General features: G+C 37.0%; 2 protein-coding genes across 2 annotated transcripts in view; both read left to right on the top strand.

Moving 5' to 3' along the window:
• On the top strand, nucleotides 1–25,835 carry LOC136256189 (alpha-tectorin-like). The gene is made up of 4 exons (XM_066049135.1): nucleotides 1–237; nucleotides 20,715–21,023; nucleotides 23,526–23,787; nucleotides 25,528–25,835. Exons 1-4 carry the CDS (start codon nucleotides 52–54, stop codon nucleotides 25,824–25,826), a joined length of 1,056 nt encoding a protein of 351 aa, XP_065905207.1. The 5' UTR covers nucleotides 1–51; the 3' UTR covers nucleotides 25,827–25,835.
• The window catches only part of LOC136256188 (von Willebrand factor-like), a 105,370-nt gene continuing 103,325 nt past the window's right edge, over nucleotides 25,835–27,879 (top strand). Inside the window, exon 1 of the mRNA XM_066049134.1 lies at nucleotides 25,835–26,435. Coding sequence (XP_065905206.1) covers nucleotides 26,240–26,435 — 196 coding nt within the window. The 5' untranslated portion in view covers nucleotides 25,835–26,239. The remainder of the gene's footprint in view (nucleotides 26,436–27,879) is intronic.

The raw sequence follows: 27,879 nt of genomic DNA, 5'->3' as shown, positions 1-27,879 counted from the left end.
CTGGATAGCTCACTTTCCACTTAGTGCTTGCAGTTTGCACGAGGTGCAAGAATGATTGGCAAAGCGAGTGGTATTTTCTTTTTGTGCTTGCTAAAGCACGCTGTCTCTGTTCCAATGAATGACTTCTTTATGCTGGGAACGGGAACGTTTTTTACACTTGGAGATGCTGAAGAGTCAGACTGTGTACAGGGTAGTATTGTCTCCGAATATTGTGGCGATCTATTTGATACAATATGCGTAAGTTTTTCAATAATTAGTCTACACAGTCAGCTAATTGGGTAAAACTTATCACCCTGTGGTAGTTAATCCAAGTTACAACTATAGTTAAATTAATTAAACTATAGCTAGTAGCTAACTATCTACGATACAGCTACACATTACTTAACCAAAATCCACAGAAGCTACTTCAAGATTCTAATTGTAGCATTTGTTATCGTGTAGCTATTATTTCTATTATTGGTAAAAAAATTCACAGAAGCTGAGAGGGCGTACTGCCGGAGAATCATTTTTACGGCCACAGGGTGACGGAAAGTTGCTGCAGTAACTATCGTTTAGCAATCTTACGGGAAAAACCATTTTGACTGTAGACCTGTCAACTATCGAAAATAGCTAAATGGAATTGAAATTGCAGGAGTAGCTGCTGGGGAAGCGTCTCGATAGGCAATAGGCGATTTGCAAACGGTAAATCGAAACGCAGTGGCTATTCGTCTGGCAGCCGGCCACCACTTTTTCGCTGTTCGCCCGGCGGCATCATTCATAACTCAAATATCAAACACACTAGTAGGCATTCCAGTATCCGAGATTTTTTAATAAAAAGATTCTCCGTATATTCCCCAATAGAGCCCTGGCACAAAGAACAACTCGTGTTTAACTTAGGATTGCTCCATCATCCGAGCTCCAATGAGGATGACAATTGCTATGTAGTTTATCCACACGCTGATCATCATGAAAATCTTAGTTTTATCGTGTGCGTTACATATAAGTAAGTTTTGTGTTGTTCGGTAATCTTCTCAAGCCTTGTAACGTACGTAGAATACTTTAAAACTTTTCAAAACGTACTGTCGGGTGGAAGGTAGCACTGGTGCTTACTACTGCTATTATTATTATTGTTTTTCAGTACACACAAAAAGATACTGAAAGCCACTGACAAGTGCTGCCAGTGACTCTACTACAATTAATTACAGTAAATAATTGCTTATAACAGTACTGCATATATTGGTGATGGCGATGTTGTTGAACAGTGGCAGCAGGGACAGAGGTAATGGAATTAAAGTATGAACGTTTGTATCACTGAATTGCCGCATGAAATGATCCCACATGTAGTTGTACAGTTTGTGTTTAATAATGTTTGTAGACAGAGATAGGTCTATTTTTAGTAATGAGTTCCAGAGACGTGGTATACAATAAAAGTAAAAGTTCTGAGCAGTGTTGGAGGAACATCTATGATGAACCATTTTTTCAGATGTACCAAATCGTGTATTAGAGGTACTAAACTGAACATATTCGGTAATGTTGAAACGTGATGACTGTTGCTTGTAGGACTTGATGAAGAAAATAATATCATCCATTTCATATACATACATTAGTGGTAATAGATGTAGATTGACCAGGCGTAACCTATATGATGATTGGTAGTCATTCAAAATCCACTTTGTAGCTCGCCTCTGTATTCTTTCTAACATATTGATATTTTTAATTAGATAAGGTCTCCACACTTGTGAACAATATAAGATTTGTGAACGAACAAGTGAGATATACAACTTTTTTATAGTCTCAACTGGTCCATTACCTGAAAAACTTCTACGAATTAATCCAAGAATTTTGTAGGCCTTGCCTGATATTAATTTGTAGTGGTTCTCCCATGTTAAGTTCTGTGTTATTATTATCCCAAGATCTTTAGTGTTATCAACAGTAGCAATCGGCTTGTTGTCAATAAAATAGGAGGCAGCAGTCATGTAGCTCTTCAGCCAGAATTGTAAGTGTGCAAATTTGCTGATATGGTAATATAAATCAGATGTTATGCCCCATTGGAAGAGGTTATCCAGATCTTTTTGAAGGAGGTTCATTTCAGTTGTATTCAGACCACTTTGATGTTTCAGGCATTTGGTATCATCAGCATATAGATAAATGCACTGGAAAACTTTAGGCACTTAGGTAGATCATTTATAAATAGAACAAAAAACAATGGGCTATACTTCCTTGGGGAACCCCAGATAACACCGGTAGAAACTCTGAGAGACTGTTGTTGACTCGGACGTATTGTACACCATTAGGAAGATATGCTATAAACCAGTTAAATAATGTTCCAGTAATGCCAAAAGGTCTTATTTTGTGTAGTAACTTGGTATGAGTAACAGAGTCGAAGGCTTTCTTGAAGTCTAGATAAATGTCATTTGATACCTTGTTTGTAAACTGATGAGGGGTAAACGAGTTGGATAATCGATATATTAAAGATGATCTTTTCCAAAACCTTTGAAATGATACATAATAGTGATATAGGATGGTAGTTGGATATAGTAGCACGATCCCCACACTTGAAGATTGGAATGACACAATGTGTTTGCCATTCAAATGATAAATAGCTATTTGTAATGGTTAACTGGAAAAGATAACTGATTGGGTTGACGAGGGCGTCTGCACAATATTTTAATACTTTAGGGCTGATGCCATCAGGTCCCATTGCTTTGTTTGGATCTAGGGAGACTAGAGCTTCATGAACATTTTCAGCTGTGATTACTATGTCACTTAAGGAAGTACCAGAAGTTTCATTGGTGGTAGTCAGGGAATCATTGGTCAAGTCTTTATCATTAAAAACAGAGTAAAAATAGCTGTTAAATGATCTGGCTTTGTCCTGGTCACAGGTGGCGATGTCTGTACCTAAATGCATCTGAGGTGGTAAGCAGTAACTTTTTGAAAGAGAGGATATGTATTTATAGATGAGACTATTATTTCCACTAGCATAGTTGCTGATTAAGTTGGATTCATAGTCACTCTTAGCTTCTACAATCAATGCTTGGAGATTATCTTCTTCTGCTTGTAACTTTAGCTTTAGATTATTACTGAGATTCTTTTTGTACTTTAAAGGGCGTAGTTACTTCGCTCGGGTTAGCGATTTTCAGCTCCACAGCAATTTTCTGATGGCCGTATCATCAGCTTAAATGTATAAACCACTTCAAAGTCAGCATAACAATGTCGTAATTGAAACCACAACTCCACCTTAGGTATTATTGCATCATTGTGACACCTCCACTTTAATTGTTAGCCTTTATAAGTTGTTAATTAGATGTTTTTACCTACTTGACATAACCTCTTGACTATGGGTATACACCATTGTATTGAGAAGTGTACAATAGGTGAAACATATTTGCTCACCACAAAGCATACAAAGATCACTGAGATCCGATAAGATCTGAGGTTACTCTCATTACATGTACAAACTTGCAGCTAGAAGCAACTACAGTTTCAAGACAGTCCAGGTTGCTAGATGGCTTCCTAATACAATTGTGCCATTTTCCCCTTTAAAATGTATGGAGAGCCCTGGAGAAAAATGTACCTTTTTTCAGTTTTTAAGCACTGTGCATGCCAAAGTAGCTAATTCCAACCTAACAAACTATACTTTTCTGAGATCGGCAATCAATACTCTATCTATTAAGCATATAAAAAGTCCATTTTTCCAAAATTTAAAAGTCGGGCTGGAATGCCTAACACTAGTTGTATGAAGGTAAGTTTTTGGGTGACTTTGAGGTGAGCTGGGGTTGGAGCGACGGGACGCTCGCTTCGCTCGCTCCAACCCTAGCTTGCCTCAAACTCACCCAAAAGCTTACCTTCATACAGACAGTGAAGGTCATCATTGTGTGTAACAGGCGAACGTAATGTTAGGTTAGGGTTAGGGTCGAGTTCAGCTTTTTTTTCTTTTTTTTCATAATTTTTATTCCCGCCTACCACTCCCAGCACAAAAGGCATGTGTGCTGGACACAACTGAAACAACAATAATGGGGACAATTAAAAGTCCCTAGGGCCACTTACAAGGCCCAGTTCCAGGTAAGCATCAGATGATCTGTAAGAGATGGAATGGCTTCCCCTGATGCACGTAGCTTTGGTTTCTTCTTCACTGGGTATTCTTATATAGGTTTCTTCTTGAATGATGTATATAAAGTAGAAACTAAAGGAGGTGAATAGCTGGGAGCCATGGTACAGTGGTTAGGACGCCTGCTTACAAAGCTCGAGGTACCGAGTGCGAATCCTGGTCAAGGCTTTTTTTTCCATTTCAGGACCCTTTTTTGTTTAAGTTTTGTTTTATTCACGTGACTGCTGGACAAATAGCCACTGCGAAATCGGAAAGCCCAGCGATTCCAGCTCCTACAGTCATAGGATGTTGTACACGTGTCTGTATGGGTATTATCATATAGTACATGTACTGTATAGTAGGAGTTGGTAAGAAATCATGGTTTCGTGGATTTTCGCACCTTAAAAATCGGCCTTGCAATAAATTTACCCCCAAAAAACCACCTGTAATACAATAGTACTGCTGTACCTTGGTTAAACGAAGCGAAAAGTATTTTTTCAATAATAAAGAATTTTTTAAAGTAGAATATTTCGATGTACAGTGAGTTTTAAAAATTTTGAAATTCACCTGGGTTTTGTCTGCCTGCCTGCCTGCTGTAGCTAAGACCTAGGCTCCAGAAATTTCAGATAGCTAAGGTAATGATGGCGGATATTCACGCATCTGTTGTTCCGATTACGTTCTGTCCACTGCACCAAGCTGTTAGCTTTCATCATTCATTCGCTTTTTTGTTCTTCTCAAAGGATTATTAATTAATAGTTGCGGTGCTTAAAAGTTGCGCCACACGCCACAACCCAAACATATGATTTTAACGAAATGTGAGTACAGGTGCGTAAGATGAGTGCAGTACCCAAGGAGTTGTCTTTTTTATTAATGCCGGGTAGTCATTTTTGTGAGGTAGTTAGCTAGCTAATAATGTCTTTGAGGGACGGATCCACCTCGGGATCCAGACTTCTAAATGCGAGGGTTCCACTCTTAATGGTGGGCTCTCCAGCAATGTTTTGCTGTAAAATTATCAACATTTAGGCCATTATAAATGCAACTGAAGCTTTTAACAGTTGCTGTAATAGCTTTAACAGTCAAAACGATAAATATTTTAGAGGCACATATTGTGTACGAAGGCAAAAGATAACTGCTTCAAGTGATATTTATACTATGTGGAAAACAAAAAGAGTGTAATATTGCTAGCTAGCTAGACACAAAAGTAAGCTAACTAGTTATTTAATAAAATAAAAAATAGAAAGGAAGTAGGGATTGGTATAATAATATAGCTACATGCTACAAAAAGTAAGGAAACAAGCTCAAAAATGTTACAACTGAAATGAGAAATGATTCAGCAGTAAAAAGTAAGGAAACAAGATTAGACGACTACTTGCTAAAATGAGACACACTTTAATCTCTACTTTTGGCTAATTTGATGGTCTCACTTCAAGATGCTAGCCAAGAGTAGGGATTAAAGTGTATCTCATTTTAGCAAGTAGTCATCTAATTCCTTTTTACTGTTGGATCATTTCTCATTTCAGCTGTAACAGTTTTGAGCTTGTTTCCTTACTTTTTGTAGCATGTATATTATACATGTAAATTGTCTTTGATGGGCTGTAACTCCTAAACTGCAGATCGAAATTTACTATGTACTGCAGATTTCCAAATCGTATCGATATATTTTTTAGAATTCAATATTTCGATACAATATATGACGTGATCTGAATTAACATGTATTTTAGCCTATTTAATAGTTAATAATTGTAGCTTAGCAGTAATCACTATTACTCTGTGTATGTGTGTGGGAAACCACTATCATATTATTTAAGAAAAGTAGCAATCATTTCATATTGATATCGGACAATTTTAGTAGGGCTGTACCAATACCGATAATATTACGAGTATTGGTATTGGTCAATTGCAAGTCTATAGTACAGATACTTCATTTGAGTAACGTATGTACTAGTACTATTAAAGCACTTTACTTGCACAAGTGACTTTGTAGACAAGTGGTAAGATTCTTGACTACTATGAATTTCAATTTCCCAAGTGGTCACATATTTTTTATTTGTATTTGAGGTTTTTTGTACCAGTTTTTGGTGATACATTTTCAATATATGATACTGATTTGGCCTCTTGCACTGACCAAAAACAGACAAGTTTGGATGAAAACACTTTGTGACAATCATTGGTTAGGAATTTTAGAAAATTAAACACAACCGTAGTGATTATGCTGTATAATCTTATTATCACAATAATACACAACCGGTTACAGTTTTCAAGTATCGGATAAATATTTAATATTGGTTTATTAGAAAACCTGCAAGTATCAGAAATAGACAAAAAATATTGGATATTGGTATTGGCTGTAAAATGTGGTATCGGTACAGCTCTAAGCTTTAGTCAATGTCATACCGATATCGTATTGTTCTGAAATCCTGGTATTGGCCATCACTATTTGCAACACCTGTAAAGCGCAAAACAAAAAATGTGATCCTCTACGTTACTTCCTGTCTTTTACCAATTAATGTGACTGGTGAACGGTACAACCAGTGTGATTCAACCAAGTTAGCTTTTAAACTCATATATCAGTGTTTCATTCAGCCATACATGTCTCATCACATATTACAGGTATTTGAAATTTCATGTGATGGAAGCGCATGTGAATGCAATGCATTAGGCATTGCAAAGATTTAGAAATCCTCAGTACATGTTGAAGATCACCAGGATAGTCTGGCACTTGAGGGGTGGCTGCGCCAGACTTGTTTGTGCTAAAGTGGAACTTTCTAGCTGCTCTGGTTTTTACGAAATAGCGATTCTGAAATGTTGCATAAATTTTTCTCTAAATCTTCCATTGGAGAGTTGGTACAATTGATTTGCTGCCGTACAAGTGATTGATCAAACAGTTGGATCATTCCTAGGGTTTCATTGGGGGATGAGGAATATGATGGTGCAGTTAGTTTTCTGCTATACAAATATGTTTGTGTGGTGTTTTATGTCAATTATAAGATTAGTTTACAATAAATAGTTAACCACACAATGTTATGTTCTCTTTGTAAGAAACGATCCAGCACATTTTAGTTACACCAAGGTAAACATTTTTGTCCATGTATTACCTATTCTGAAAGTCAGTGAATTCGCACCACAAGTAGCTTATCACAGCTACAGCATCAAGGAGGAGGTATACATTAAGAACAAACTTAATCGTTATAAATCAACAATATAACTCCTTGCTTTGCATATTTTTGGGTGAAGATGACTGGCACAGAGTGTTTGCACTCCACCATATGCATGTTGGTTTAAGATGCTAGCTAAATGCATCCAACTATTTATTGGCCTTCTATGGAGATGACCTTTATTCAGAAAGTCTTACAAGTAAGGTTGTACTGCAGTCCATGTACTAAGGTATTTATAACAGAAAGCAGCAGAAGTTCAAAATGATTTTGCAAAGCTGAGTTGTAATTTATAAGGATTTGTTCAATAGTGCCATTTTTGAGACTTTTCAGTAGAAAGATACGGAGAAAATGTTGCCTATTTTAAAGGAGAAGATTGCTTATAATTCCACCATCCTATGACGGATTTTTAGTTTATGAGATCTTTGGGGAGTACTGTACAAGGCTATAAAACTATTTACATCATAAGTTAGTTTTAAATTTATTCTGGAATTGCTATCATTGATTAAAGTAGTGTAGCATGATTTTGCTTCAAATAACAAAACTTTGCTATAGGAAAACCTCTACCCATTTCTAGGAGGGCATGCCCCACCCCCGAAAAAAAGTTGAGATATCCTAGTAGAGCAGTCAGTCAAATACTCTAATAAAACAGTCACTACAAATAGCACTATTGAGAATCTTCCATAGGTATGAAAACTGGCATCTATAGCACTATCCCATGCATGGGAACGCTTAGCCTGTTAAGAAAATTTTGCTATTGAAATGCACATGGTTTTGTGTATGTCATTCTTTAGGCTCATATAATAGTTTAATATCATATGCAAGGAAATTTTGACATCAGAAAAATTTGATGAATTTGACCAATCCCCTTTTCCCATAATTATAGTTAGTATGTGTAGCCTGTAGTTGTAGCTAGATAATACATAGTTTGGCAAGGGACCTGGTTGTCAAAAACCAGGACCCATGTATTTTGTCTTTTCCTGCTTTATTTTCAACTTCTTTGATACATTAGTGTGATAGATCACTAAATAGATCATTTAGGATTCTGAACAAACTCAGTAACGGCTTGCTTCAGTATGTTTTAGTCTTGAACAGGCTTTTATTAGAATAATGATGGATGCAAATGCATCCCAAGTTAGTTTGGACAATGATATGGATGATGCTTGATCGCCATGGAGCAAAAGAACTTGACCCAACGACTCTCCGGACCCCAAAGACCGAGATATTGAGATCTGTGGACACTGCAAAAAGAAATGTACACCTACTTGTGAAGTTCTACAATGTGACCTGTGCTCTACATGGGTGCATGCCAACTGCGAAGGTTTCAGCAAGAAACAATATTTGTCAATTTCTCAGTTAACGAAGTCACTAATGTTTTACTGTCGCCTAAATAACTGTGCGACGCGTTCTAAACAATTTATTTTTGCCTACTTGAAAGTGACTATTACACCTGGTGGTAATACCCTTCAATCTTTAGTGGAGGAACAGGATACAATCTGCCAAACGCTATCGAAACTATCCCAGAAAGTCAATGAGCTGAGTGGTATGAATCAAACTCTTGAAAAGGAGATTAAGACTGCTTCAGCATCAATAAACCAAACCCTGACATGTTAAATTCATCTCTTGCTTCAACACTCACTCCCAGTGAAGTAGTGGATGAGTACTTAGATTGTGAGAAAAGAAAGAATAATCTGATTGTATATAATCTAGAGGAGACTAATGCAGCACAAACAGCAACTGAGAGGTCCAAGTCTGATATGAACGTCCTTGCTCAACTGCTACATTCTGAACTTCATGTAGATGATGTTGAAATCACAAAGTGCATTCGTTTAGGCAAGGCTACTCAAAACAAACCAAGGCCAGTGTTAATCACTGTTCTAGATGCCAACAAAAGAAGCTCTATCTTACGTAATAAGCGAACACCACAAGAACGCTTACATTTCATGGGATATGAGCTTCAGAGAAAGGGAAACAGCTAGCTAAAGTGCTGAGAATGGAATTGAAAAAACATAGATCTCAAGGTGAACAAAATATTGTAATTCGACGTGACAAGATTGTTACAATCAGGCAAAACCCTTCCACTACTGCATCAAACAATTGACTAGACACTCCTGCAAAAATATCAGAGACATGGTGATTCTAATTTGTGTACTTCCCAAGTTTTACCCTCAATACCTAGTTCCTTGGACAATCCTTAGTTCCTTGGACAATCCTTAGTTCCTTGGACAATCCTTGTAATAGTTCTCGAGTTATAATTCTGTTAGCCCTTTAAAAGTTGTATACACTAATGCCGATCAATTTCTCAATAAACGGGATGACTTACTGATGTTAATTGCTGGTAATGAACCAGATTTAATTTTAATTACTGAAGTTATGCCTAAAGCCTATTCTACATGCATGTCCTCTAGCAGAGTGGATATTCCCAAGTTTTTTTCATTATAGCAATTTTGATCCTGATGCTGAACAAGTTGTTGGTACGAGAGGAATTTGTATTTACGTCTCCAACAAGTTAGTATCTGCAGAAGTTCAGTTTTCTACTGTACACTCCTTAGAGTCACTATGAATTAAAATAAACCTTAGTGGATCAAATAGTACTCTTGTTGGTTGTGTGTATCGCAGCCCATCCTCTACCCTTGAGGGGAGTACTAACTTTTTATATCAACTGCTGAGATAAGCTGTCAATTTCACCTCCTCTTACCTCATTTGTGGTGATTTTAATTATAGCAGTATTGATTGGGAGAATATATGTCTAACTTCTAGCAACCCTATAGTGCTCAAGTATTTATTGATACTGTACATGTGCAAGACTTATTCATGTTTCAACACATTGTGCAGCCAACCAGGTATAGAGGGGATGATACCCCTCATGTTCCTAGATTTAGTGTTTACAGATGATGAGAATATGGTTGACAATCTTACCTATCTTCCTGGGCTGGGAAATAGTGACCATGTGTGTATTGCTTTTGATCTTGTTCTTCTATCATGTTATTGATTCAGATGACCCACCTAGATACAATGTATATGGTGCTGAGTTTGATAACATGAAGTCACTCCTCAGTGCTGTTAGTTGGCAAACTGACATGTTTGACCTGTCTGTCAATGACTGTTGGAATTATTTTTCTGAAACCTTTGATAGGATAATGAGAGATTGTGTGCCCCTTACTAGGCCCAAATGTGTAAGAATATTTACATAACAAAGGAAGCTATGAGTAGAGGCGGATCCAGGAGCTGGCGAGGGGAGGGGCACAAACAGGCTAAGTTGTAGGTGGTTGGGGAAAGCCAGATTCTCTAGTTCAGTGATGCATTTTTGAAGCAGCAAATAATCACCTAATAGTAGTGTCTCACTGTTGATTTTTGTCATTTTGAAATGGTTGTGTGAAGTCTTAAAAGCTGTTTAAAAGGCTCTGAATATCTTAAAAAACAGCAACACAACAACCAGAGGCGTAGCCAAGGGGGGGCATTTGCCCCCCCATCACCGTAGTGGTTTTTTTTAAACCTCCGTCACAAGCTTGCCAATATTAAACTGACACGCAAATTACTATAAATTATGTGCGCTACTACGCGGTACCACCAGGGGTTGCTAGTGAATGTGCACACACAACATCAACTCGCTCGTGAATCCACCGAACGAAAATATAAGAAACACACTCCTATATTTAGCCTAGATTACTCATGTGATAGAGCATTTCGAATCTAAAGAGTGACCCGCTCAAAGGACCTTGCCGCGGCAGGAGTCACAACTCACAAGTGACAAAGGAAACCAGATGACGCTAAGAACCTACTGCCTATGAGGTCATAAAGTGTTAAATGTACCAAGTTTATTTTCTCGAGTTGATCACACTAGATCTTTGTACGGCAGTGCTGCCAGTGTAGTCGGCCTATTCCAAGAGGGCGGTTCTTCAGAACCCCCTGGCTACGGGCCTGGATCAGTCACAAGCTTACAAGTTGTGCTAGCAAGAAAGACTAGTGGGATTTCATGCAATACGTGGCATTTGAATTTCGCCGAGTGAAGTGAGTGAACATGTCATCCTTTCAGCAGTGTGCTAGGACTGCAACACAAGCTGTGGCAAACGTAAAGTAACTTGTATTAGCACTAAAATATTAACAATATAGCTCTACCGGACTGGATGAATTAGTTGGAGTACAGTTGTGGCACGTGCGATGAAGCTCGACGAATGAATCATTGATAAAAGATAAGCAATTAATACTGAAGTAGTTATGTAGCTAGTTGTGTGAGCTGTAATAATACAACACCGTATGTTGGCTAGCCCACCATTGGGTCATTAGCCCTTTTTGCAATCATGAATGATTTTGAGCGTTTTGGGCATGCCTGCCCCTCCATCACCTTCTGGCTAGCTACGCCCCTGACAACAACTATTTTTAGAGGCGCTTAGTATGCATGAAGGTGCTGGGTGACAATTTCACAGCTAGTTTGACTTTAGTTCGCTTTGGTTTCAGATGAATTTGTAATAAATGTGCATATTTTCATGAGTTTTAAACTGATCTTGAAAGTTTAGTAGCTATTTTAATCAGAAGTATGGCTGGCTCCTCCACAAGGTGGGGGGAATTTGCCCCAAATTCCCCATGCTGGATCCGCCATTGATGGGGTTGAAGAATAAAAAAAATCAATTGTGGAGACGTTATACTGAGACAAAATCCCATGATATCTTGTTGGCTTTTAGGCATGCTAGAGATTCTTTGTGATCTCTTACCAGTCAGGTGAAAAGTGACTTTGAGAAGAGGCTTACTGGTAACATCAAAAATAATTCTAAATGTTTTTGGAAGTATGTCAACTCCTGCTTACATACTAGATTTCCCATCAAAGATTTGACTAAATCTGATGGTTATGTGATTGAATCTGACAGATACAAAGCTAACGCCTCTATTAAGTGTTTTTACTGTGGAAGACCGCAGTTCATTGCCTGAGTTTAGCATCAGATTGATTCTCCTGTTTTAGATGATGTACCAATCTCACCTGAGGTTGTGTATACAAAACTAAGTGGCTTAAATCCAAACAAGGCTGCTGGTCCTGATAACTGGCCACCCAAAGTCCTCAAGGAAATGGCAGATCAGTTATGTATTCCTCTGACCATATTATTCACTAAGTGTTTAAGTTCATCCATACTACCAACTTCATGGAAAAGAGGTCATGTTATACACATCCATAAGAAAGGAGACCGTCGCCTGGTTGACAACTATCGTCCTTTAACATCTTATTGTATTAGCCAAGCTTACCCAAGCTCAGGTGCATGATTGGCCTAATTTGGGAAAATATTGGGCAGCCAAGAACATGGCTGAGTGAAGTGCCTGACCAAGTTAGTGCACAGCTTCTGCATTAATGACGTGATTTCATCACTATAGCTATTAAGTAGTGAGCATCATTCTGGTCAAGCAGTTGCACTGCACCCTGTTAGTCCTGGGTTACCGGGTGTATGCATGTATGTCCATATGGGTGGGTGGGTGGGTGTTTTTGGCATGATGGGCTGCTATTCAACTGATAGAGCTGGATAGAATCTGCAACTCTTATACTTTTGTCTGCGCCTTGAGGTGAGTGCACACATGTATAGCTATAAATAGTGATGCTGCATGGTGCACGTGACCCATTGTATCCCCTTTACCTCCCGTTACGATCAATGATGTTAACTTTTATTTACAGAGTAAACAACATACAATATTGACCTCAATTATAGGTAAGATATTATAATCCATCATTAAAGATCATATCCTTGACAATTTTATTAATAATGGTTTATTTACATCCTACCAACATGGCTTTATGCCTGGCAAGTCTTGTGTTACACAATTACTTTATGCTATGGAACTTCGGACTAAGTTTACCTGGTTACATTGTTAATGCTGATTCATTAAATTCATTCAAGGATCTCTTAGATAAACATTGGAATGATTATCATTAGTTTAATAATGATTGATTTGTATGCATGTAATTGAGCAGGATTCACGGGCTATGCCTTTTTCCTGAAAGTAATACTAATACTAATATATGTATAGATAACGATAATGCAATGATAGTTAACTGTGCTTCTCCCAATTTGATGAATCACTTTAATTAATCAAATTTAAATTTGTCAAATGTTTATAAGCGTCTTTAAAAGTATAGGTTTTTCTCTACAATTTCTTGATTTTCATCAACATTTTATTCGTCAAATCTACTGAAGTGTGAATTCGTCAAATTTTTCTTATGTCAAAATTTCCTTGCGTACGGTAGTCATGACTGTCAAGTTTGTGGACATTTACTATACTATTGTTCATGGCAAAAATGCCAGCTGGAACAGGCATGTCCAATACTGATTGAAAAACCATTAGAAATTGAATTAATTATTTTGTACTGCCTATCTCAAGTCTGTTTAGTGGCTTTCCAGGTGTGATAGGTGTGGAGAAACTTGCTACAAGTACAATAGCTAATGCCAGAGTAAGTTTGGAAATTTTGGCATGTCAAAATGGTAGGCTTGAGCCAATTATGCTTTAAAAATTTCCTTATTATGCTTTTGAGGAATGCTCAAAAATCCAGCCTATTATGCTCTAAATTTAGTCTTGTGTGGCCAGATCCACTCTTCGCGTGGCACTTATCGATTGATAATTATAAGCGTCTAGCTGCGAGAGGGTCTGGTATAGTTAGAATAGCAAAGTTGTTCTGACACCCTGAGCTTTTTCAGGGTGATAATGAAACACCTGGTTAACTTTCATCACGCCACATCAAGTTGTGGGTTGTTAGTGAATTCCTTTTTCTGTTGACAGTAAGCCACCAGTCCATAATATGACGTGGTGTAATGAAAGTTAACCAGGTGTTTCTTTGTCACCCTGAGAAAACTCAGGGTGTCAGAACAACTTTTCTATTCGAACTATACCAGACCCTCTTGCAGCTAGGCGCTTATAATTATCAATTGATAAGCGCCATGCGAAGAGTGGGCCTGGCCATGCGAGACTGCTCAAAATTATGCTCAAGATTATTTTCGAGAGCTGACTGTTTTATTAGAGTATATCTGCATGCTGTATTAGAGTAAATGACTGCTCTATTAGAGTATCTCGATCTTATTTCCATGAAGTGCGAATAATCAGTCAAGAAACAGTAATAATGTGCAGTATGTTCATGTTGTGCAGTATTTTTGATGTGCGCATTGCACGTTTTATTTGAAATTCTTGAAAATTGTCTTATTATGCTGGAATAATGCTTGATACTTTTGCTAGCCTATTATGCTCGAAATTATGCCGGCATAATTGGCACAAGCCTACAAAATGACCTCCGGTGTAGCAAATTTCCCCATACATTTTGTATTGGGCATTTCAGGGGTATGTATTAAAAGGCATAGTAATCCATGGCACATGATAGATATTCCAGATTCCGTCCAGATTTGGAAAGAGCAGTGAATAGTGATTAAACTGAGCTATAGCAGAAGGAAGCCAAAGGAAATATAAGCATGTTGAAAATCACTTACTTTTTCTATGGCAAATTGACATTGGAAATTAGCTACTGTAGTTCTGCAGGTTAGTTTGTGAAAATTGCAGTGTTTCCGTGATTAAGCACAATAATGTCCGTTCCTTGTTTCATATTGTAGTCTACTTAGAAAGCAGTATGATTTAGATATTTGTGCATAAACCACTCTGTATCAAATATTCAATCCTGAAACACATGGAATATAGCTCTAGCTTCTGAAGGGCTGTACCCTCAGCTTCATGTACCTACTACCCTGGTATGCACCTTCTTGCCAAACCCTAGATCCACCCCTGAGCCAGTGCAACACTTGTACTTCAGATATCATAGTTAATGGCCAAAAAGTACATAAATGTAGCCCTCAATCGGCATGATTGAATGATTGTGCATTAAAATTGCCTTGAAACTGCCCACCAGAGGAAGTCAATGCAGCACTACAGAATAGTTGCAGCTGCGGTAAAGCAGACTGATTTGTTTTTCTAGCATTTTTCTAACAATTGTGTGCCATATCTCTGTAATGGCTACATCAAATCACTCATAATACATAAATGTATGTTTCTTGTACTTGCAATTGGTTTTGTTGATTGTAAGTTATGAACCTGAACACAAAGTATTCATGGAGTTACCTTCATTTTATTATGCAAGACCTATGACTATAATTTAAAGCATATATAGTTCCCTTTTTTTAATATGAAAGGATATTTCATGACCTTCCAGCTGATAAGCTATTGTGTGGTAGTGAATTATAGAACTAACTTTGAGCATAGATTATAGTTTATGCCTTGAGCTTCCCCAAGACAGAAGCAGATTGGTATGGTCCGGCAAGTTATAACCAGAACCGGAATCCGGAACGGAATGACCAAACTCACTGACAAGCTTTCAGTACCACGTATCGGTCTCATGCAATCATGTCTAGCTATATATGTTTATTGTGCTTTACCAGTGTTCTGATATTCTCTAATCAAGCAGTCACGAATTGCAACAGTGTATTCTGTTCTTTGTTACTGGAATTCTAAGTAGCTACGTGTAAGTCAATGTTCACATTGTAGGAGGCTATTAAAACTAGCTAGTTAGTTATGCTATAGTATATTTGGAATGCTGTAGCTATTCTTTGGCATAACTAGCTAGTTTTAATAGCCTTCTATGTGAACATTGACTTATATAGCTACTTAAGGTGGCGATAAAGCAATGACGTGCATAAGAAGCCATAGCAATTACGTATGACATATCGTATCATATACTATGTGATTTGTGGTAAATCAGGCTGGGCTAATTTGGCACTACACCATAATAAACTTACAGAGCAGCTCTACACCATAATAAACTTACCGAGCCATGAATAACAGGTGAGTTGTTAGCAAAAACAACAAGCAGCTACTGTTACACAGTTCAGGTGGAATGTAACTCACTTTTATAACAAATTGACAACCTTAACAAGGTGAAAACAAGTGCCACTAATAATTGTTATTTGTTTCGACTCACCCTACAGCCTGTTACAAACATTATCTTTTCTTTGTAGACATGGGTTGAACAGCCATGATACTTCGTATGAATGGTAAACAATAGTGTCCAAATAATTCTACGTATCAGTATATCATAAATCCATTCTATGGCTTCTTCACTTGGTGCGAACGGTGGAACAAGGCTCTCATCTGCTTGTAAATGCCATATATTTCGACTTGTAAATCACTTCCACTTATTGATACGTAGAATGATTCTTGTAATAATATGCTTTCATCATGTGAAGTATTGGAGCTAAAACTTGAGGTTATTAAGAGATAACGCGTCTTCTGTCGTCCACTAAGTACCTTGGTTTGAGAGCAGTCCTACGCCTTATACTCTCTACAAATGATAGATTCCTGTATGCATAGTTTATTTGTATGCAAAATTAAGTATACTAGCTTTCAATATGTCTTAAATTGAGACCATGTTGAGACACAGCAGATTGTTGTCAAGAATGCGCGTTATTGCTTTAGCGCTAAAGCAGAAGAGGACCCAACAATAAATACTGCTAAATACATTGCAGTTAATGTGTCTGTTTAATTACAGTTGCTGACAACTTTATTAGGGAATTTTGATCTTAAAACAAAAGGTCTACAGCATATGTTGCCAAATATTGGCACCATTTTGTCAAGCAATTGTTTATGAATTTCTGGTTTGAACTATTTAATAGAACGGTCTTTAGTTTAGCTTCTTAGTGCATCTGTGAACTGATTTTGGCTAGGACTTTATAGTAAGGTGGCTTAATTTTGAAAACAATTGTTAAGAAGTGGATAAAAGCATAACATTTTCTGAAGGCTTGTTGAAACATTTTGACTATTGTTAAAAGGAATGCCAATTGATGCGTGTATTGTACATACTGCAGTCATGTCTTGGAGTGAGGCAACATCAAACTGAAAAATTCAAGCCCCAAGCCTTATGCATTGTTGAGTTATGCTTGTCTGAAGGCATAAATTAGTTAATTAGTTAGTCAGTTAGTAGAAAATTCAGTAAATAGGAAATTTTTAAAATTCCATAGAAACTTAGATTTGGGGTTGCTTTTTGGGCTTGGTTATGCTTAATCAAGCTGTTTTGAAGGAAAACTGAGGCTGTTTTTCAGGGGCAAAAAACCCCAAAACACCATGATCTCTAATATACAGTACTACCATACTGTATGATACTACAACAAGATGACTATGGAATTCCATACGCCATCACCCCTTTAGAAAAGACTGTCTTAACTTGTTGTAATGTTTAGTAGTAAACTAGTTTGCATGCATGGAAGATCATAAACTCTAAACTAACAACATGGACAGTTTAGTCTATTTTCTGCTTTGCATTATGAAGTACTGTAGTTCCATTAAAACCAGATAGATTTGTTTGCTGAGATATGTGTTTCTGCATACATCTTTTCTTGAATATTGGTTTCCTTGTATATACACTGTCTATTCATGTAACACTTTACCATTTCAACTAAAAAAACGTTGCATGGGATAAAATTGCATTCTGTGTAGTCATAACAGGGGGACCAACTCCAGGAGGTCTTAAGCAACTACATTAACATCCATAACATGCTGGATAAGCGAATAGCTAAATATATTTTAAAACTCAAAAAATGGTTGCAGATTGTTCTTCTAGACTCCCAAAAATGTTAAGTTTCTAGATCATCAACATAATTGTGCATAAAAGTTGGAAGTTCACCAAGGATGTAAACTATTGCAATACTTATACTGTGCTGAGCTACAATGACACAAAGACAAAGAGTATAGTCAAAAAATTACTCACACTGTAAAAGCAACTTAAGTGAAGCCAAACAAAGTGCTGCTTTCCTAACCCTATACTCTTAGCATGCAGCAAGCCAGAGTGTGAGAGATAGGGTAACTTTAGAAAATGAAATTACATATTGAAGTATGAATAATACAGTAGATATGGTGGGGTCTGGGGGACATACACCCAGCAATCATAGAAGGTCTGCTATAGCATTTTAGACTGTTCTTGCTGTGTTTTTACAGATAAATTAATAGCTACAGGTTTTAGATATATACAATATATCTGTTAGTAGTTGAATGCTCTATTAGGGTATTTCGATTTTTTGCTGTAAGCAGTGGCCAATAATAATGGGGGCATGGCACCCCTTTTAAAAATGGTCAAAATGTTTCAACAAGCCTTCAGAAAAAGTGCTGTTTTTATCCACTTCTTAACAATTTTTTTCAAAATTAAGCCACCTTACTATGAAGTCCCAGCCAAAATCAGTTCACAGTGGTGGAGCTCTCCTCTCCCCCCAAAGCAAGCTTACAAACAAAACTTATACAAGAATGAGAAACTCTAATGGAGCATTCAGTCAAATACTCTAATAGAACAATCACCAAAATTAAGAATTCTCCACAATTATTTCTGAGTATGATTTACATGGACTGAGTTAGCCTGCTAGGAGATATTTTGTAAATGAAATGCACAGGATTTTTGTATGCCATTTTTTGGCTCATAATTGAACTACTCATGACTGTCACTGAGTCCTGCCTCTTAATCAATGCAGACCTCTTAAAAAGTGTAATATTAAGATTTATACATTTTCCCATTATATTGAAACTTTTTGTCTAGAAATATACCTTTAAGTTTATCTCTGGGGTGGGGGGCTCCACCCTCCAGACCCCCTGCTCCATATATGTACCTACAACCCTGGTGCACCCTCCCTTGCCAAGCCCTGGATCCACCCCTGCTTCAATCAGGGTCAGTTGGACTAGGCTATCTCATGCAATAGCTTTTTTCTCAAATTTTACAGGATCTCACTGAGTATAAGCACTATAAGTGCTGGTAATAGATTGAGAGGTAAATAAATCATTCCAGGATGATAACTCTTGATTATTTCAAAGTATAACTAGTTTCACAAACACACTTTTATGACATAATGAAAGCATTTACATGTTTTACTAGAGAACATCAAAACCTTTTTTTAGCCTCATATTCATGAATGTGATCTCATCCAGGAAGGTTAGACTTCTTGAAGCAACCAAAAGGATATGTCAGCCCCAGTGACCTCCTTTCTTCCATTTTCTATGTTCCTATGATATTCATGATAATATCAACTAAGAAGCTGGTGCATCACACTGTCGGTATAGTGATAGGAAGAATGAATAAATGTTTTTCACACACAAGTATAGCTAAATAGTCCCTTCTCAAAAGAACACAATTTTTGTGTTATAGCTGGCAGCCACTTTTGGCACTTCACATTCCAAATTTCAGCAATGAAATAGAAGTCCTCAAATTTAGGCTTAATTTCTTCATTGTTTTTCTGGGAAATTAATTTGTCTTCTTTTTCACAAACTTTACAAAAACCACAAATGCGCATCTAGATTGTCATGAAATTTGGTATACATTAATGATATATTGAGGTAAATTCAATTACCAAGCCTGGTGTGATTCTGCTAAATGTTCTCGGAGTTATGGGAAATAAATTAAAAAGAGCAATATTTTGCCATATCTGCATGATAAACTGCCAAAGGGAATGGCTTAACAATCAGTTTATGTGTAGGTTAACCAACATAGCTCAAATGTTTTAGAAACCATAGTGAGAGTTACAAAAAACAACAACAACTTGACATATATTGTGCTGGTCAAAATACTGTAATAGAACAGTCACTGAGTATTACAAAAATGCACAAATATGTTGACAAAAAGTTGTCCAAAGCTCAAGCCAGGGGCCTCCATATCTAACTCCAAAACCCTTGAACCATTGTTGTGAGCTGCTCAGCTTAAGTACTTAATTTCTACCTTATAATGAAAATTCTATTTTAAATCTACACAATACTAAAATTTCACAAATTCAATTCCTAAAAATCTATGCTCCATTAGCGATATTAAAATATGAAAAATAGACATGGTCAAATAAAATGTGCAATACAATATAATACTATTGTAATTTCTGTCTTCCTAATCATGTAGATGAGAAGACATTAATTTGGTAAAACAAACCACAAAGCCAGTTCATAGCTGGGTTTGGGATGTTAATGCTATATATTTCTAATTAAATCCACAATATAGTACTATTGCAACTTTTATCATCATTGTGCCTGTAGATAAGAGTAATTGGATAAAAACAAGCCCCAAAGCAAGTTTATAGCTGGCTTTGGGGTTGCAAAAGGAAGTGACATCCATGTAAAATAGCTAAGCTTCAAAAAGGGTGCAGCCTTCAAAAGCGTGGGTGAAAAAATTGTGAAATCAAAGGTGGTGATCAAGGTATGGCTGTGAATGTTAACCAGTTGTAATACTGGCGAGGGGTGCATTATTACAACAGATTAGTATTGTCATCATTACAGTCATTTCTTGGCCACCACTTCTGATTTCACAACTTTTTTCACTCAGGCTTTTGAAGTCTGCACCCTTTCTTTACAACTTAACTGTTTCTGTTTCTGCATAGATAGCATTAACTTAAAAGTACCATTACAAGTTGTAAATGCAGTACTTGACAGGATTAAACATTTAAATACTAACTACAGTAGCTATCATATTGTGGTATGATCAGGGATGGATCACACGTATAGCTAACTTGTGTATTAATTTGTTATAGGTGGCAAGAGATGGTGCCCTCCAACTGTTTGATGGATTGTTTGGTACTGGACCACCAATGGGAGTGCCACATTCTGCAGGTGCACTTGAGGATGTCGGGCCTCCCATGGTTGCACCGTATTGGTGTGATAGTTCTAATGGAGTGGTTACATATGGTGCAATAAGCATGGGTGATGCTGGTGCAGATGTACAGCTTCGAAAAGCTGATGATTGTGTGAGAAAAGGATTTCCTTTGAAAGCACCAGCCTTTCAGAGTGCTTCATTATTCATTGCTACATGGACTAATGTTAGACCTCCTGGTGGTGGTCAGGTAAATACTGTGTTTATTGTGGGGATTTAGGCAGAGGAATACTTTATAATTGCATTTCCAAAGCTTGGCAAAAGTAATATCTACTTGCAAATTACAAAATCTCTATGCAAAATATGAGACTAGTTATGTAAATACTTATTCTCAGATACTCACATTAATTACTGTTTGAATAATATTATGATAAGTACCTTGGTGTAACCATGCACCAAAACTGTGTTTGATTAAATATTGTCAAGATGGGAAAATCTCTTTATGGCTTCTACTTATGGAACGTAAAAGATTTGTCCAATTGTTGTAAAAATCATCATGCTATCAGACCTAATTATAACTAGTATTAGAGTGTGCATCAGTAATATGGTCAGCACACAATCAGATTAATGTTGTTCTAACTCCCAGTTCTCAGTACTGGACCTAAAAGTAAATCCAGTACCAGCTGTTTCTTTCTAGTTTCAGTACTAGAACTGTACATAGCTATCACGTAGCAGAGTGTACTATCATACATCCTAACACAAGATAATATAAGCATTCAAGTACATATAGTTCCATATAGCTGATGCATGCACAACTGCAAGGTGACAGGTCCGCCTGAATGCTCTACATTCAGTGCAGCAAAAAGTTGTTGCAATTAGTTTCCCCAGTCCAGTGATTAAATGCATCCAATGCAATATTAAGTGGCACCAATGGTTATCACCACCTAAAGGTGTTTCTGTCATACTGAAATGTGATATCCGGTTTAGTGCTTGATAACTTCAAGTCTTTAATATTATGAAAGCATCAAAGCTTTGCATATTGTTTGAAATATTTATAGTTGCTTTGCATAATAGCTTGTAGATATATGAAACAATCACAACACTAAACACTGTATCAGGTGGATATTGACAAACTAAAGATGGTGTAGAGCCAATCAGTAAGATTTGTCCTATACAAGAAAGAAGGATACATATGTTCTGTACAGAGTGAATCCCATACTGGGTATACGTATATATAAGCAAATGTTGACAAAATTTCAAATCAGCATGCAAAAAGCAAGTGTTAAGAAAAACGAAGTTGCCATTGTTCCGGCAGCTGGAAATATTTTGTCAGGGCTATTGTTCTAGCAGTCCACTAGATTTCTCTCACTGTCAAGCACACTAGTTGTATGCTATGTCCAGAGTATTCAACTTTAGGGAACACGACAAGTGTTAATGTTAGGGTTAGTGTTGGGTTCAGCCTTGGTTTCTTTTTCACCTTTGTCTTCTATATAGAATAAAGTTACTCCACTCAGAGCCATATAAGGTAGAAACTAAGGGAGTTTGGTAGCTGGGAGCCATGTAGCACAATGGCTACGACTCTGGGCCCACACACTGGATGCCCCAGGTTCAATTTCCGATCAAGGATTTTGTGTTATTTTATTTTTGTTTTAGGACCCTTTATTTTTATTTAAGTGACTGCTGAAACAATAGCAATAGCCTAAGAAAAACAATTCTGGAGAGCAAGGTTAGACAATTATGTGATACTTAAGCAAGCATGAAATGTCACAGAGGGATTTAGAAAATTCCTATATAATATTATACTTAGAACATGTGACTGGGCTTTTAGGGCACAAATCTTCCTGCCTTTTTATGCTAATATGCTATGACCCATAAGTGTTTCAGCAATTGTTTAACTTTTTATAATAGCAGCCCTTCTTTTTTCTGTATTGACCTATTGAGTAATGGAGTGTAGTTTGTGTGCAGTATATAAAATAATTACATATTCTTTTGATATAGCATTGTATTTCTTATAAATACATATCAGATTGTTTAATTTGCTGCCATCTGCTTTAAAGTATGCTTTATACAAATTAATTTTAATGTGTAGTGGCTTTGTTGAACCTGTTTAGGAAATTATGCACCAAACTTGAATTGCACACAAACTCTTTGAAACTGAAAGCTATGGGTGAAATGAATATCAAACTTGGGAACTGAATATTTATCAAATTAACAAATGAACTGATGAATTGTTTTTACTACTTCCTGTATAGCTAAGTGTTTGAATGGGACAAATCCATACTGATTGCTACTACTACATTTGAATGTCACACAATAAAAAGCCTCCACATGCATGTGTTTGGTATAACGACAATAAATGACAGTATTAAAAATTGAAACTTTAAGTTTTCAGCAGCTTTATAAAATAAAATATCTATTTATAAAGTAAAATATCTAATTAACTGATTAATGGATATTCTTATTGAATATGAATACTTCTTAATTACCAAAATAATTAATAATGAATATATTCATACTATTAATTTCAGCCTTTATGAAAGCATAATTCTAGAAGATGCATATAATATTATATGTACCTGTATACATACCTATTTTAAAAATTGTGCTGGCATACTTGTCTGCATCCTTGGTATCTTTCTTGATGTATGTACATGTGCATATGTATGTTATAATGTGTAACAGTTTATTCAGTGTGTGTGTGTTTGATCTTTTCATATAACATTGTAATTATACTTTACTTTTTACATTATAGACAAATACTTTTCAATCAGTTATTGCAACAAATGCAGCTGAAGATGAAACTTATGTAATAAACCAGTATCTTGACAATGGTATCAACTGGGGTCAGTGTAATGGAATTAATGCACAAGCTGGAGTCACTTCAGCTACAGGCTCTTTGGGCCCTCCTTCCTCTAATACAGCTGGCATTGTTAATGTAGAAATGGGAAGTAATGTTGGTGAACCAGGCAAATATGTTTATTGTGTACATGATCAAGATAAAGAAGAACCAGTCAGTAAGCACTTCATAATAATTGTTTTACATTTATTGTGCTCAGTTTGTGTACAGTCATCAGAGGCATAGATAGTTTTCTGGATTACCTGGGCACAAAGCCCGTGCAAACTATTTAGCAAGAAACATGAACCCATCTCTGGGGACTTTTATTACACATTTGTTTTTGAAAAACTGTTTGAAAGTGCATACACGTACCTAGCTAGCTACTATGACAGCTGTTTGTACAGCTTGTGTTTGTGCTGCTGTATGTGCTGACTAAGATACTACTGCATGAATAATATAGAAGCTCTAACTAAACAATGATGGACTAACTTAGCCTCCAGCCCCAATATTGGACTTCTTTTTCACTCTTCTGCCTAACACAGTACTTCAAGTTAATTTTAGGCATAATACTTCATCAGTGACAACTCCATCGACTCCTTTTAACTTTTCTGTCTTATTACACTGAGCGCAGCACTTAGCATACCAACATTGAGAAAGCATGATCCTCCTTAGTCAGTCCTGCCTCCAGTAAGATGGGTGTCACAGCTGACTGGTAATTGGCTTTTGTCCATCTTTCATCAGTCTATACTACTAGACATCTAATAAAACAATTACTTTATATCCAGTACTGTTGTCCACTGAGTGGTTTCAGCAAATTGCAGCAAATGTTTGACTCTCGACCTGCACTTAAATCTTAAAACTGTTATCATGTGATTCAGGATATTACATAGAAATTTACGAAATTGATGGAGGAATCTTGGCAAACTCAAGTATACATGATTTTTTGATGATACTATTATGGAAAGTGTTACAAGACGCTCCAAAAGGATGGCAAATGCGTATTATGTTTATTAATTACAAGCGCGCCCGGGTGGGTGCCGCTATTACCCCAGGCTCAGGCACCAGCAATGATTTCCTGGGCCTTTGCCCGTGCAGGTTCTGGTGTAGCTATGCCCCTGGCAGTCATTAGCCATAAATACACATGATTGTTCTATTAGAGGTAATGTTGTGTGGCTGCTCAATGTAGATTCTTTTGCAGAGCACTTAATTCAAGCTTAGTGTCATTTTTATCAACTTGGTTGCCTCACACTACTATTGGGGAATGGGATCATAGCATAGTGAGAAAAGTACAGAAAGAGAATCTAGGCTTGAAACAACCAAGCTGTGAAAAAGGGTGCGGCCTTCTAAAAGCAGGCTAGTATGAAAAGATGTGATATCAAAGGTGTATTATGCTGTCACTTAATTTGTGACATTACATATTAAATGACATAACATCATTACAGCAATTTCTTGGCTGCCATCTTTGATATCATATCTTTTTCATACTAGCCTATTTTTGGAAAGCCGCATCCTTTATTCACAGCTTGGCTGTTTTGGATTAGATATAGTTTCTTTTTGAATTTTTGATTTTCACCTATATTTTTGACTGCTCTATAAAGGGATCTCAAAACGAATTTGGTACATGCATGTATAATTGGTTTTCACATTATAACTCAAATGGATTTCCATTACAACATTGAAAGTTTCTTCCTTGATTATTACCACATGCATGAAAGCAGATAAATCACATGAAAGCACATGAAAGCAGATAATCTAAAAATCACATCAAATCAATAAAAAGTAGTGTGTTTGACTATGACCTCTGTCAGCCCTGGTAACAACCAGTGTCTTCAATTTTATAACCATGGTTAATTGTGTTATTTATGCTACAAATTATGAACACATCATTATGTATAAATATTGTTAACTTTTACTGCAGCTTGTACTAGAAATGGCATACAGTACGAAGTTAATGAGGAAGTAGTGACCAATTGTGCAGAAAGATGTACCTGTCAGGCCTCTGGAATGTTTACATGTGTACCACAAAGGTGTCCACCAATTAATGGCCCAACCTGTACTGCCAGTGGTGATCCTCATTATGTAAGCTGGGATGGACGTAGATTTGACTTTCAAAGAGACTGTGAACATGTCATGGCTCAATCTTGTGGAAGCAATGACTTTGTGATTTCAGCAATAATGATAATTGTGGAAGAGGTGTTTCATGTGTTAGAGGTGTGAGGATCAGTATTCCAGGCAGCAATCCCAGTGAAATTTATATCGACCAGGGATCAAGATTATTCTTTAATGGGGTACAACAGGCATCTAATGATCAGACTTACCCTTCTGATGTTGATGTTAATATACGACGTACTGGTGGACGTGTACATGTTACCTTAAGACAACACGGTGTCTATGTTCATTATGATGGAGGTAGTTATTTAAAAATTCAGGTGTCAACCGATTATCGTGGAACAAATAGGCTGTGTGGTCTATGTGGCAATTACAATGGCAATCGGAATGATGACAGAACCACAATAGGAGATTTACGTTGTCCAGGTGGAAGGGGAAGAAGAAGTGCACAAGGAGAAGGTACTGATCAATGTGACAATAGTGCAGGTACACAGGCAGCAGCCAGGGCAGAGTGTCGTGTAATGAATACAAGTAGTATATTTACCGTCTGCAATACTGCAGTTGTTCCTGGTCCATTTATTAAAGACTGTGAATTTGATTACTGCTGTGGTGATACTAGTCTCCGTGAAGAGTATGTCTGTGATGCATATTCTAGTTATGCTGCTGCATGTGCTGAGGCAGGAACTCAACCATCAAACTGGAGATCAGAATTCTGTCGTAAGTTTGCATATATTATGTAGAGTGTTTTTCAGTGATTTAATACTTGTTCTTTTATGGTATACTGTGTGCGTATTTACTTGGTTAGGTGCTGCCCCTTGAATAGTAGCCACCCTTGAACGGTACCACAATATATTTTAAATTATGAGCTTAAACATTATTTTTGGTTGAATATCAAGTAATACTCAAGTTTAAGTAGTCGCCTCATTGATTTTTTGAACTACAGTAAAGTAATAAATGCTATAACATCTAACCAAGTAAATATGGTACAGGTGTATATGTAACTCTTAGTTTCTCAGGTTTTCTCTTACATAATTAAAAATGGCATAAACCATGACTTTTAATTGTTACTAACACCATTACTGTTAATTACTACTAATCCACCAATGATATCAGCACACATGGTAGTGTGTCGTGCAGCCAAGAAAGCCAGCGTGCCACATCATGAGCATCAAGACACACGGTAGTGTGTCGTGCGGCCCAAGAAGCCGGCGCGCAACACCCGTGAGTATATTGACAGGAAGAACGAAAATGCAATTTTTGCACCTCCGTAGCTCTGTGCTTCCTTGATGAAACAAGACGATTTTTTTCTGTGGACACTCCCTCCAACTTCAACACTCCACATTCCAAATTTGAGCGAAATCGCTTCAAGCGTTCCCGAGATATGTGACTTCAAAAATTGGCTTAGTTTCTTGGTTTTTTTTTTCTTCTTATTTTTCTTCCTCTTTTTGCACACTTACAAAAACTGCTATAAAATGCGAACGCCATATCCGATTGCCGTGAAATTTAGCACACAGAAGGGAGGTATAAAGGCGCATCTCGGTACCAACTTTGGTTGGAATACGATAAACAGGCAAAGAGTTATGAGCAATTATTCACGAACAATAATACCAATATGTTGTCACGCCTAGAGGGTAAACCGCGTATGAGAAGAAGCTGAAAATCGGTGGGTGAATAGGTTAACTATTGAACCTCAAACCTTTTGTGGTTTAAAAGAAATCGAGCTAAAAACCAAGAAGATACAATGAAAAAACCAACAGTGTGTAACAATTATGCAATCGAGATTAGCTAATAAAAAAACGATTGCTTGCCATGCCTACCAGATAAACCACTTGGGGTAATGCTTTGAAAATCGCTGTACAGATGGAGTAATCATCTTAGAAAGGCTCTTCAATGGTGTAGAAGAATCAGACTTAAAGCCACGGTGTTATAACACGAAATCCAACTTGGTGCAGCAAGTGCGAGATCGAGATACTCTAATAGAGCAGTCTTCCTAATAGAGCAGTCACCCTGAAGAAAATTCAAGAGATCAGCTAGAAACAAGTAACCTGTATAGAGATCAGCTACAAAAAAGTCATCCTGTAGAGAAATCAGCTACAAACAATTCACCCATTAGAGAGATCAGCTAGAAGAAGCTACCTTGTAGGGAGTTCATGCAACTATG

Source organism: Dysidea avara, chromosome 5, assembly GCF_963678975.1.
Source record: "Dysidea avara chromosome 5, odDysAvar1.4, whole genome shotgun sequence".
NCBI classification, from domain to species: domain Eukaryota; kingdom Metazoa; phylum Porifera; class Demospongiae; order Dictyoceratida; family Dysideidae; genus Dysidea; species Dysidea avara.
Note: the sequence above shows the minus strand (reverse complement) of the source record. Positions and strands in the feature narration are given on the sequence as shown.